General features: G+C 54.3%; 1 protein-coding gene across 1 annotated transcript in view; it reads right to left on the reverse strand.

Annotated features, from left to right (window-relative positions):
• Positions 1-2,787: 2,787 nt before the first annotated feature.
• CUNH14orf132 (chromosome unknown C14orf132 homolog) overlaps positions 2,788-13,522 on the reverse strand; it is a 41,556-nt gene continuing 30,821 nt past the window's right edge. Inside the window, exon 2 of the mRNA XM_026515359.4 lies at positions 2,788-4,021. Within this exon, the coding sequence (XP_026371144.1) occupies positions 3,797-4,021 (225 nt within the window). The 3' untranslated portion in view covers positions 2,788-3,796. The remainder of the gene's footprint in view (positions 4,022-13,522) is intronic.

Below are 13,522 nucleotides of genomic sequence, written 5' to 3' on the forward strand. Positions count from 1 at the left end.
CTGGAGGGGAGGGGAGGCCGAGTGAATCTCATCTGCCTCTTGACCTGGATCTCAGGAAAAGGGAGGGAGAGCGGCGTGGTCATCTCGCCCAGGCCCACATGGGAGGCGGCATCCCCTCAGAACACACCTGGCTGAAGTGTCCTCCAGCCTCTCCTCCAAAGCTCTGGTGACAGCCCTCCTCGAACACGTGTTGCTCTGTTCAGTGAAGTGTCCCACATGCAGACAAACACGGGTATGGGGCACCTACGGCTTGTTGAGGGAAGATGGGGAGGCATGTGGAGGGCCAAGCATGGAGAACATTCTAGCAAATGCAGGACCCCTTCTCTGAAGAGCAGCCACCGAAGAGGCAAGCCCCTTCTTTCCCAGCGCTGGCCCATTAAGTCAAGGTGGGCTCGGGGGCCAACCGCACCCAGGAGAAGCCTGATGAGTGCCCCAGGCTGGAGTCTGAGAGAGGAACCTCGGTCCCTCCTGCTCAGGAGAGTCGTGGGGCTCAGCAGGGGGCCTGAGCTGGGCTGGAGCCTCACCCACCAGACAGACCTTCCCGACTCTCCTTGCAGTTGTGGCTGCACGAGCCTCAGTCCTTGTGTGGGCCCCTTGGTTGGGCTCCAGGTCTTGACCAGGGTCCTTCTGCATGTGTCCCAGGAAAGCTGCTCTCTGGTCATGCCTCTGGCCACACAAAAACACCTGTGCTCAGCTTTAAAGAGAGGGGCAAATGACAGGGACCACCATCCCTGAAGCTTGGACAGAGAGAGGGCAATGGGCAGGGGGACGAGCGTGCCCCATTCTGAGGACGGTCAGACTTCGGCTTGTGGAGGAAGCCAGAGCCAGCCCGGGCCACACCACGACACAGGACCTTGGGGAACGGCCTCTGTAGACCCAGAGCCTGGCTTAAATGTGCCCTGGAGGTGGCACCCCAGCCACTGAAGGCAGCGTAGTGTGGCAGAAAGAGGCTGGCTGTACAGCCCAAGGGTCCAGCCTCAAATACCAGCTTGTCACTTTCATGCTGTGTGGCCTCAGGCAAGTTACTCTGCTCCTCTGAGCTTCTGGTTCCATATGTATTGGAGCAACGATGCTGTAAGGTGATCGTACAGATAAAACAGGTGCATGGGGGTCTAGCACGGTGCCTGGACACAATGCTCGGACGGTGCCTCCTGCCCGTTACCTAACATCCAAGACAGGGCCCAGCTGAGTACAGCAGGAGGGACAGCACAGCACACCCTCTGGCTGCAAATCTGCCCTTTACCCTTCATTGGACGTCCACGTGCACGTCTATCCTCGCTGTTACCTAAGTGATGGTGGAAAAAACCAGATCCAAACATCATAGGAGACTGGGATGGAGTGACCCCGAATGCAGACTTTGGACAAGATGGCCCCTAGGCTCCAGGCTGTGTCTGTGGCCCTAACTAAAGAGGGAGAAATCCTTGAAAGTTGAATTTAACTGGCATTTACACCAGGGGAAAAGAAAGCCTTCAGGGGGGAGACCCCCATGCCCAGAATTATCCAGAGAACCCCCGGCCTGCCAGGGCTGCCCTAGATACTCAGAGCGGGGACCACACACTCTGCTCCTCCACGGTCACAGCACACAGAATCTTCTAGAGCTCCCACTGCCGTCGTCACAGGGCATTTGGAGAACAGGAGCCGCCACCTGCCTCTCTACGGGGCTCCTTTGGGGATGTGGGGTCAGAAGGTAAGGACTCAGAATATCTGGGCTGCAGTGACTCCCCCCCCAAGACACCAAGCAGCGCCTTGGCTCCTCCCCACCCCGGCTCTGGACCTCCTCCTTGGGTTCTCAGGAAAACACCTGTCTCAGAAAGCCACTGCTCATGGGGCACGCGTGGGGGCTTGAGACCGGGAAGCGTTCGCTCGAGAAGCAGCTGGGATGATGGGTGTGCAATGGCTGACCCCCCAGCCCAGCCCCCCTGACCTGGTCCTGCTGAGAGCACGGCCCTGTCAGTGATTCCAGAAGGAGCCCACGCAGAAGGTCCCCCATCCCTTCTCCCTCTCTGCGAAGGTCACGCCAGCTCTGCACTCTCGACCTCCACCTGAGCCGAAGCCTTTGTGGGTTTACGCATGGCCGCACAGACAGATGTGGCTGATAGGAGCTGGTGGCCGTCTGCGGACGCTGTCTGGAGGTCAGGCTGGTAATCCTGTTATCACAGCAGCTCAGCGCCAACCTCGCAGACGAGTGGCTGCCTCTGGACAATGAAGATGTCCCTTTGCCTGTCATCAGGAGCAGCCATGTCTCCTGAGACCACGGGGACACAATCAGCCTTTTTGCAATTGTCCCCAAACAGCACCAGGGCTTCCCACCCAGTCTTTTAAGTTTCCCCACCACAGAGGGAAAGTTTAGACCCCTTATGTTCTTTTGCACAGCACGGGGAGAAAGCAAGGAGATAGCCACTCCTGGCCTGCAAGCGAGGGAGCGTGCCTGTGAGCCTCTCCCACTCTGCTCGGCACAGGGGAGCTATCTGGGGGAGGGGGGTACCCTGCAGGCACCTTTCCTAAGGACAGAAGAGTGAGTCCTTCTCCATGCTACCCCTCTCCCCCAGTGTGTCCCATCCTGTGCTAGTCTGCACGGGAGGCTCCCTTCCTTGCCAGACCCCCGAGCCACTGACTCGGAGGACGGTTAAGGAGGCTGACGCGGACAGAGCACATTCACGCCTGCAAGAGAACACGGGAGCAGGACCCGGTGTAAAATGCAGGTGTGTGAGCACGCTGCCCCCGCCCCGCTGCGCCTGCCCCGCTGCCCCCGCCCCGCTGCGCCTGCCCCGCTGCCCCCGCCCCCACCCCTGGCACACAGCTTCCAGACCCGCTGGGCATTCTCCCCGAGAGCAGCTGAGAAGCAGGGATTTGCTTAAGAGAGTGCTTCATCCGGCCGAGACAGCCCCAGGCTGAGTCAGGAAACGTCCCTCCTGCCCTGTGATCACGGGCAAATCGTGCCTCTCTCCCCCAGCTGTCAGAAGATCAGGTGGGCGTGAGCCTGTCATCTCTAAATCCCGAGATTCCTCGGAGAGTAAAGAGCATCTTCCGGCGGCTGGTCTGAAGACTTGACCACCTGGCAGGTCTACGGTTTAAAGGTGCTGCTTCTCTCTTGAAAAAGAAGAGCAAGTCTGTCCGGCAGAGAACCCCCCACCCATGGACATCTCACCCCGTCACAGTCATCCCCCTGTCCTTGGATTTCCTGATGCATCTGGGTCTCAAAAGGGGCCAAGTGTCTGGTGACAAAGGTGCCCTGTCCAAGTCAAACGAGGAACGTTCTATGGCCCAGGTCACCAGCACCGCATTCCAAAGGGCTGAGTGGGAGACCAAGGCTGGGCTGGGAACACTCCAGTTTTGAGGGCTGCTCTTGCCCGGCACCCCACACCCCAGGTGTGGTAAGTTGGAATAAAAACAAGACACATACGTGATTATTTACCGCCAGGAAGCGATCGTCCCACCACGTCCATATTTCACACCTAACCGGCTGTTTCCTCTCATCTTACGTTCTTGGAATACAGTTTCAAAATTCCCCAATTTGCTCCTCGCGAAGGCTTGGCCGCATCACGCCACGAGGGGCTGGAAGCTCACACTCCCATGTTTTCTGGATCAGCTTGACCACAGCACAGAACACTGGAAATCAGGGCTGCTTGGGGGGAATTCCTGATGCCTGGTCGCTGTCCCTGGAGAGGCCGTGGGCGCGTGGTCAGAACTCCTGGTTCCAGGAGGTGGGCAGCGCCAAAGGCCAACAGTGCCGGTGCCCCGAGGCTGTGAGCCCAGCGCGCCTGAGCCAGCCTGGAGCTCACGGGCGCCCCAAACCTCAGAAGGTGAAGGCATACACCACCCCAACCACCACAATGTTCCCCAGTGTCGCTATGATGGCAATCCAGAGCAAGACCGCGTCGTTGGAGGACCGCGGAGGCTCTTCCAGCTGGCCCTGGCCGTTGGAGGCCGCATGGACGTTGGTGGAGGAGTTAAAGAGGGAGTACTCCGTGCTGAAGTCCTCGTTGGGCGAGTCCATGAAGGCGCCTCCCATCATGGGCAGCTGCGGAGAGGGAGAGAGAGAATTAACCTGGGCGCATGGGGCCTCGGGAGGAATCGCCTTCCAGAGGGACATCTGCAGGGTCAAGCAACCCCGTGTGCACACACAGCATGGCAGGGGGCTCTCCTTCTATTTGTTACCACGGACAGTGCCGACTTTAAGCTACACAAGTTAGTGGAGACGGCAATGCTCCGAGGCAGACACCCTGATGCCCATTTTGCAGATGGAGACATTAAGGCACACGGCTCATCCACAGCTGCGGGCCATCACAGAGACCTACAGACCCCCTCTGTAAGCCATGCCAGCATGGGTTGTAAAATGTCTTCCTCCTTCTTCTCTTTGTAAAGTCATGAAGCTCAGCACAGAACGTTAAGAAATAGAGGAAAAAGAAAAAGTGAGAATCAGCCTCGCTGCTTTAGGATAATCACTGTTAACAAGGTGATATTTTTCTTTTGCACCTTTTTTCAACGTGAGTGTGTGTGAGAGAGACAGAGAGAAAACATGTTTAAACATGTGGTTTTATATAAACTTTGGTATAAAAATGCCATCAAAACACCATTTTACCCATTGTAGACTATTTTACCACAAATAAAACCCCAATTTAACCACCCCCCTACAATTGGAGGTTCAGGAATTTTATATTCTTCCTTTTATAAATAATGCAGTCAGAATGGCTAAAATTAACAAGTCAGGAAATGACGGATGTTGGCGAGGATGTGGAGGAAGGAGAAACCCTCCTACACTGTTGGTGGGAATGCAAACTGGTGCAGCCACTCTGGAAAACAGCATGGAGCGTCCTCAAAAAGTTAAAAATAGAGCCACCCTACGACCCAGCAATCGCTCTACTGGGTATTTACCCGAAGGATACAAACATAGTGATTTGAAGGGGCACCTGCACCTCAATGTTCATAGCAGCCATGTCCACAATAGCCAAACTATGGAAAGAGCCCAGATGTCCATTGACAGGTGAATGGATAAAGAAGATGTGGTCGTTATATACAATGGAATATTGCTCAGCCATCAAAAAATGAAATCTTGCCATTTGCAATGACGTGAATGGAACTAGAGGGTAGTATGCTAAACTAAATAACTCAGTTAGAGAAAGACTATTATCATATGATCTCACCGATACGAATTTAAGAAACAACGCAGAGGATCATAGGCGAAGGGAGAAAAAAATGAAACAAGACGAAACCAGAGAGGGAGACAAACCATAAGAGACTTTTAATCTTGGGAAACAAACTGCAGGTTGCTGGAGGGGAGGGAGGTGGGGGGATGGGGAGGCTGGGTGACGGCATTGGGGAGGGTATGTGTCGTGGTGAGCACTGGGTGTTGTGTAAGACTGGTGAACCACAGACCTGTACCCCTGAAACAAGTAATGCATATTATTATGTTCTTATGTTAAAAAAAAACAAAACCACACACAGATAAACATCCTATTCCTACATTCGGGCGTACATACACGCTTCCACGTGCTTTTTTTATTTATCGCGGCAGACTCCCAGACAGGGGACTTCTGAGTCCATGGGTACGGACACTTCAGAGCTCCTGGTGCACAAGGACAGGCTCCCCAGAAGAGCGATTCTAACTCCCAAAGCCCGGATGCCAGGCGTTTGCATTCCAGAGACCGGAGTAAAGGCTCCAGGCTGGGGGTGTGGAGGCGGGCTGCTCAAAGGAGGGGGTGACCCTCCATAGAGCCATGAAGAGACCCTCCCTGCTCCAGGCCTCCTGGGCCCTTCCAGGCCGCCCCTGGATGTGCCCTCGGCTCCAGGGTGGACTCCAGCATCTGCTAGGGCCCATGGCGTGTGTGTTGCACCAGGGCCCCTGAGTGAATGAACGCTGATCAGTTAAGCGTTCCTTCAGCTCACATTTATTGAGCACTTACTACAACCAGCACGGAGGCCCTGCCATCCTCAGGGGATGTGCAAGAGATTTTAATTAACTACTCAGCTGTCCTGTTGGAGGTACCACGATATCCCCATTTCACAGATGGGTAAGCAGAGGTCAAGGTTACAGCTTGAAATCGTGGTGGAGTCAAGGTCGAGAGCTGCCCGCTCTGCACACAGCCACCCCGACTCCGGGTTCAGACTCCACGTTGGGGCCTGGAGCCGTAAAGATCACTGTCCCCAGGAGGACTCGGACCACAGGGGAGCAAATCGGGGGCCACCTCACTCTGCCACTCATCGGACAAATACGTATGGGGTGTATTGATTAAGTGCCACGATTCCACACTCTGGATACAGTGGTGAGCAAGACGGATGGAGCCCCTGCTTTCAGGGCTCCATGCTCCGGTCGGGGAGGACGAGAGCAGGGAGGAAGGAGAGGCCAGAGGAGAGCAGGGAGGGAAGAAGAAAGAGAACCCATCTGATGGGAATGCAAACCATCAAGATTGACGTAGGGAGGCCCCCTTCTGGCAGCTCTGCGCTTGGTCGGCTGAATCCCAGCGGCCTTGGGGAGCACCTGCTTGGCCGAGAAGAGCAGCGCCTCTGGGTTCGCTCAGAGGAGCTTGGCAGTTCATCCACGACACGGCTCTGTCCTTTATTTAGGTGGGGACCTGCCAGCTATCAGCCTGGGGGTGCAGTGACAGCAGGGCCACTGGGGATCTCGGGACAGACCAGGGGCCCAGCCTCAGGGGCCGCTGCTCCCAGGGGCGTGTTCACGGTGTGAGGACACAGCCCGCGCTGCATTTGTGTATGTGTCCCTTCTTACACGTGTGTTATGTTTCAGTCGTATGTTAAATTAACATGTTGAGTTCAATGAACATATTTGGTGTGTATGAATGGCTATCGGGACAAACACGAATGAGAACAATTGACATGCATGCCATGAGAAATACAATTCAGAGTTTAAAGAAGAGAGCTGTGACCTCCTCTTGGCCCCAAGCTGGTGACTTTAGGTCTACTTTAGGTCTCAGCCAACGGTGCTCCCCACTGGAGGCCTCCCTCCCGTGTGTCCCCAAGACCACGTGCTGGCCTCGCAGGCACCCGACCCGAGACACAGTTCCTCCTGTCTGCTTCCCCAGAGGCCTGGAAGCTCCGGGAGGCGGGACCAGGGATTCCGGGAGGGAGCCTTGCAATAGGTCTGGCATACAGCGGTGCCTAATAAAACCCTGGCCGCTGACTGATGAATGACAGCTTCTCTCAACTCGGAAGAACGGCTGTCACTCCTACGTTGGCTGACGGCCTCTCCCTGAGGCCCCCACTTCTACCTGCCACCTGCGGGGTTCGCGGAGGGACGCAGTTCCTCTCCCCCACCCCCACCGCAGCCAGCGCTCCAGCCACCCCATGGGCCCGCCCTTCTCTAGGGTCTTCCTCAGACCCCACAGCGAAAGCAGGATTGCGGTGAAGCCACAGAAACCCTACTGGCAGCATCTTAGAGAGGGGGCTCAGGCCAGGGCAGGAAGCCCCACTTTCTCCCTCCCCATGAGCCTGGACTCCGTCCGAAGCTGCCTCCCCTGGGCCCACCGGACCCCAGAACTAACCCCAGTCCTCTGCCGGTGACACTTCTCCATCCCTCTCCCCCAGCCAGGGCCCTGCTGCATTTCTGGGCAGAGGCCCTCCCTCCACTGCACTGTGCCGTGGGACCCACTGGGGTCTCCGGTGACACTTATGCCCCCCTCACCTCTCTCCGGGGTGGGCCAGGTCAATGGGTATTTGCATCAAGTCACTGGGGGAAAGGGGGAAAACTGGATGGAGCTTCTGGGGCGGGGGAAGAGAGCAGCCCCAGGTGCACCTGGCCCCGCCTCCAGCTCTCCACCCGGCACCCCTCCACCCTGCGTGCCTTCCCACACTCTGCTCCCCTGCGCACAGTGTCCCTGTGTTGGTTTCCTATGGTGGCCTTAGCGAGTTGCCACAAACGTAGCAGCCTAAACGGACACACATGTATTCCCTTCCAGGCCCGGAGGCCGGAAGTCTACACGGGTCTCACCCGGCTACCACCATGGTGCTCGCTGTGTTCCTGCCTCTTCCAGCTTCCAGAGGCGCCCACGTTGGCCCGTGGCCCCTTCCTCGGTCTCCCAAGCCTGCAGTATGGCATCTTCCAACCTCTCCCTGACCCTCCCGCTTCCCTCATGAGGACCCTGGTGATGCTATGGGGCTCACTTGGGTAATCCAGGATCATCCCTGATCTCAAGATCCCCCTCCCCCCCCTTTTTTTTAAGATTTATTTATTTATTTGAGAGAGGGAGAGAGAGCACATGGTAGGGGGAGGCAGAGGCAGAAGGAGAGATTCTCAAGCAGACTCCCCATTGGGCGTGGAGCCCAATGCAGGGCTCCATCTCATGACCCCAAGATTATGACCTGAGCCAAAACCAAGAGTCGGATGCTTAACCGACTGGGCCACACAGGCACCCCTGCTTTCAAGATCCTTAACCTTAATCATACCTGCAAAGTCTCTTTGCCCTGTCGGGTGACGTATCCAGAGGCTCACCTAACTGGAGGTCAGCCTCCTGCTACACAGGGAACTCTCTGGAAGGCAAGCATGTAACCTACTCAAGTTTCCTCAACCTCACCGTTAACACAAAAACCGTGACAAACACGACCCTGTGGAATTAATGGAGTCAGCAGAAGGGCTCCCCACCAGCTGTACTCCATCGACCCGGTCCCAGGGACCCCCGAGGAGGGACGGTGCATTCTCCACAGGGTGAGCACCCCCCCGCCCCCTACCCTGCACCTGCCATGACAGACAGCTCGGCACTACCAGAGATCATGGCTGGTGTCCGATCGATGCTGTTGCCTCCGAGTGTGGGCACAAGGGTGGGTTCTGGTGCTAGAAAGACCCGGGGGTGAATCCTGCTTCATCACATGTAGTAGAGCCGGGGTGGGGCCTTTAACCCACTTGCCTGAGAGCAAAAGATAATTCATCTTCTTCAGTGGAACCAGCAGGATTCTTGCAAGGAGGAAATAAAATCATAGATGATAAAATGTGGCCCAAGACAGTCACTCAGTAATTCCTCATATTCTTTCCTTTTACCGTTCTTGTAGAAATCCAGAACCAGGAGCCTTGCACGCATCTCTTATCCAGCTGCTTAAGCTGAAGGGAGGGAATGGGGAACCTGGCGTTTCCAGACTCTCCCTTTTATGCGACCAATTAATCAGGCGCTCTCTTGCAGGTGCAACAGACGGCCCCCCTACGCCCCAACTTGTGTTTAGGCTGAGAGATGTTCCCAGTCTGGCCAGCACTGTCATTCGATCCATCTGTCTCAGGTGTTTGGTTGTTTTGATGGTTTTTTTTTTTCCTTTGTAAAACATTTTACATTTAAAGTGTCCATAGATGTGAAAACAAGTTTAAATGGCAAAATCTCAGGAATAGAAATCAACAAATAAAAAGGTCAGCCTCAATTGCACTATTGGGAAGTTGGAAAGAGCTGACCAGGAGGACTCAATGGTCAGAGTGCGGGACGGTGGCTGGAGTCACCCTGGAAACAGGTGGTGAGAGAAGCATCTGGAAGGTCCCTTGGAGATGCCCTCCCGCCCCCACTGAGGGACAAAGGGGCCTTCTCACACCAGTGGGCAGGTGTGGTCACTGGCCCCCTGGGAGTGGAACCCTTGGATGAGGTTTCAGCTCAGAGCAGATTTGGGGGTGATAGACCTTTAACTCCACACCCTGCAGAAGAGCGAACAAGATCCCGGGCATCGTGCTGCTGAGTCACAGGGTGGGGCAGGGGCTGGAGGAGGGGGGAGCTCATTTCCCCAGCAGAGGAGGTGGTCACGGCCAGGTCAGAAAAAAAAAATCTGTTGGCTGGTTGAAGAGGGGACACCAGGACAGGTGACAGTTCAAAGTCTGTGCCGTCGATCAAGGCTGTGCTTTCCGACGGTAATTTTCAGGAGGGCAGGAGCCTTCCCGGTGTCCCGCAGCACCCCCAGTGCCTAGAACAGAGCTGGGGCTCAGAAGATATAGGGTGAACAAACGAATTCCAGGACCACTGGCCGGGAATTCTGAAGGCACGTCGAGATTCAGCCTAGAGCCAGCAGTTCCTGGCCAGGGGACCTGGGCCCATTTCTGAAGCTAACCTGTCCAAGCTCAGCTTTCCCAAGAAGCACAGGGGAAATGCCAAACACTGCCTCACCGATGGGGACAGCCAGCAGGTGCAAGACGCCTTCTGCGGTGGGGAGGTGGGGGGGTCACCAAATAAACTCAGATAGCATCCCTGACATTCAAAGCATGCCTACAAAATGTATTATGCATAGGTCGGCACATAGGAAGCCAAGGATTATAAATGCGTGAGCCAGGCTCCCAAAGCGGCCGCCTCGGAGGGTTGGGGGCAAAGGACACTGGATTTGTCTATAACATTTTACTCTAAGAAGAGATGAGCAAACAGGATGAAATATTAAAAAGAGTTTCTTCTGGTCACTGGGCACGTGGGTGTCTGTTACTTTTTGGTATTTTTCAACCTCTAACTTTCAGAGCAATGCTTTGAGCAGTGGAGTGGGTCACAGAGGAAGTGGGTTACGATCACCACTGCGGGCCCGGGGGCTCTCCCCATCCCTCGGTGCTCGAGTCACTGTGTGGTGCTTGGTGGCCAAGCGTGGGGGGAGGGGGAGTTCCAGGAAGGTGCAGCTGTCTGGACCCCAGGGCACCATCCATGGAGATTCACACAGTTCCCACCCCATCCCTCTTCCAACACCCCCCCCACCCCCATACAAAGCAGAGCTGCTCCAAGGAGGGGGTTGGCCTCCGGGTCCCCATCTGTTCCTGCCAAGAAGAGGGAGGTTAGATAAATCTCCCCTAAGCTGGGCCTCTCCAGAGGAAACAGAAAATGCTTTCAAAAGGAAATCTTCAAAGCGTAACCAGAGGTGGCTCTGGCAGACATTTCCAGAATAATGTCCATGCTTCAGGGAACGGAAGCAAGAGACAATGGGTGTTTGTTGCTGGAGGTTCTGGAAAGTGGGCTTGCTGGCTTCATGCTGGATCCCACCAGACCCTCCACCATAAGGCCCCTGGGGCAGCCCAGCCACGCATAGGATCTGATGCTCCTGGACTGTGGGTTTCAAAGTTAAACTCATACGAGGGTAGAAATATCCATATTGTCCCCATCTCCAGTGGGTGGGGGCACTCTGGTGCTGCTCAGGGCCAAGACACCTGGTTCTGCTTCCCTCCCTGAGCCTCGCTTACCCAGGGCCAGCTCAGATGAGTGCTGGCCAAGGCCACGCCCGGTGCTCAGGAGCCTTCGCGATGCTGAGAAAGCCAGGGTCAGGTGTAGACGGTCCTAAAGGGATAGTCGCATGGTAAGGGCTGGGAGACAGGCCCTTAGGTAAAATCGTCACCCAGCGCAATCTGAATTTCAGAGAAACAACAACAAAATCATTTTTTGGTGTAAGAATATCCCAAATATTTCACTGGATATACTTGCAGCAAAAAATCATAGTGAAAAATGATCTGATTCAAATTTAACTGGGCCTCCTGCATTTTTATTTGCTAAATCTGGCAACTCTGTGTGTGGCCACTCTGAGAAAGAGCTGCAGTTTCAGAGTCTGTGCGAGGGGCCACGCCCTCGGTGCTGTCTCTCCAGAGCACGCCATCTGCAGCCCAGGCTCTCTGGGTGACCTAGTTCACTGGAAAATTCCAGGAGGCCTCCAGCCAGCCTGCAAACATTATAAAGACAATTTCTCTCCTTGCTACCTTCTCACAGGGTCTCTGTGGTCCAAATGTAAAGGATGGATACTGGGAATGCCATCTATCCATTTATTAGTCATTCAACAAACGTCGAGGGCCCACTCTGCCCTGGAAGTGCTGGACTGACACTAGGGATGCCCAGGGGAAACCTGTGAGCTCTGACCTTGAAGGGCTTAACATTTAAAAGGAATACAGACAAACGCACAGCCATAAAATGGCATTTCATGCACTTTAACAGAGATAAGAACCAAGCAACAGATCTCACAGCATGAAGCAGGGCAGGTTGCTGTTAATTCCTCGAACCGGAGAATCAGGCACAAGGCTGAGCCCTGGCTCTGTTCCTTTCTGGCTGTGTGCCATGAGCCAGTGATTACCCTCTCTGGGCCTCCGTTTCCTATCTGTCCAATGAGGATAATAGTGGGAACCACCCTGGGGAGTGCTGTGGGGGTGAAGTACCGCGTCCCGGCTGTAAGAACTCAACACCCGGCGCCCCTAATTTTAAGTATTGTCCCCACTCTCATCGCTGGGTGGGCACAGAGCCAGGTCTGCTCCCCTCTCATGACCTCGCCATAGCAGGGTTTTTGTCATTTTCTCCATTTTCCGCCCTGAAGATACAGGTATGGTGAGCTTCCCGGGGTTCTCCCTCCTGTCTCCCAGCATCGACAGCAAAAGCCCTGGAGAACCCCCCTCTTTGTAGACAGAGGGCAAGGAAGAGGGGCTCCCAGGAGCCCGAGAGTTTGGGGGAATCCCCAATTTCTTTCTCTTTTCTTTCTCTGGCTGCCCCAGAGCCAGCCCCACTTGCTGGCCGTGCTTCTGTGGCAGGGGTAGGCAGTGGCAGGGACAGCGAACCTAAAATGCAAGAGAAACCCCTTCTCTCTGGCCAGAGGAGCTGAAGAAAGGGCCCTCGCGGTCTGAGTTGTGTGGGGGAGTTCCTCCTATCCCTTCTCTCTCTCTCTCTTTCTCCCGTCTCCTGCTTTGCCCAGCGGGCATCCTGGCAGTGCAGGGCTGTGTGACACACAGGGCAATAAAGTTGACAGAAACAATGACTCTCAGCCAGAGGGTTAGGAAAGAAGGCGCCCGGGAGCCAAAGAGTATCCCAGAGGGAGAGAGTGCAGAAAGGACCCCCTGATTCCGCGTAGAACCTGTGCACATTCTGGGCTCGCTCTGCACTGTGCATGCATGGGAGCAACCCAAAGAAGCGTCATGAAGCCTTTGAAGAGTCCAGATGCATCCCTGAGACATGCCCATGCTGGACAGAGCTGAACAGCATCGCCACGGCGTTACGGTCAGGCCGACACTGGGACCACCTCTTGCAGAAGGAGAGGCAAAAATCTTCTGAATAAAAGAAATCTCCATGGTCTCACTGACTCATTCTACCAAACATGTAAGGAAGAATAATACCAACTCTACACAATCGCTTCCAGAAAAGAGAAGACAGAAGGACAGTTTTTAACTCTTTTTATGGAACGCTTCCCAAATCAGGTTAATGAAGCCAATACCACCCTGCTACCAAAATCAAAGGTAGGACAAGAAAAGAAGATCAATATCCTAATTGAACATAGACAAAAATAGACGAGAAATATTAGTGAACCGAATCCAGCAATACATAAAAAGATTGTGTATTTTTTGTTGTCTGCGTCAGTTAATGTAATTCATTATACTCACAGAAGTAAAAAGAAACAAAATGTAATCGTATCCATAGATGCAGAAAAATCATTTGACAAAATTAAACATCCACTCATGGTAAAAATTCTCAGCAAATTAGAAATAGAAGGAAACTCCCTAAGTCCGGTAAAGACCATCTACAAAAACAAAAAAAAAACACCACCAAAAAACAACTAAAGCTAACATCATACTTAAAGTTTAAAAAAAATCAATTGTATGTCTATC

The sequence above is a fragment of the Ursus arctos genome, unplaced genomic scaffold (assembly GCF_023065955.2).
Source record: "Ursus arctos isolate Adak ecotype North America unplaced genomic scaffold, UrsArc2.0 scaffold_25, whole genome shotgun sequence".
Taxonomy (NCBI): Eukaryota; Metazoa; Chordata; class Mammalia; order Carnivora; family Ursidae; genus Ursus; species Ursus arctos.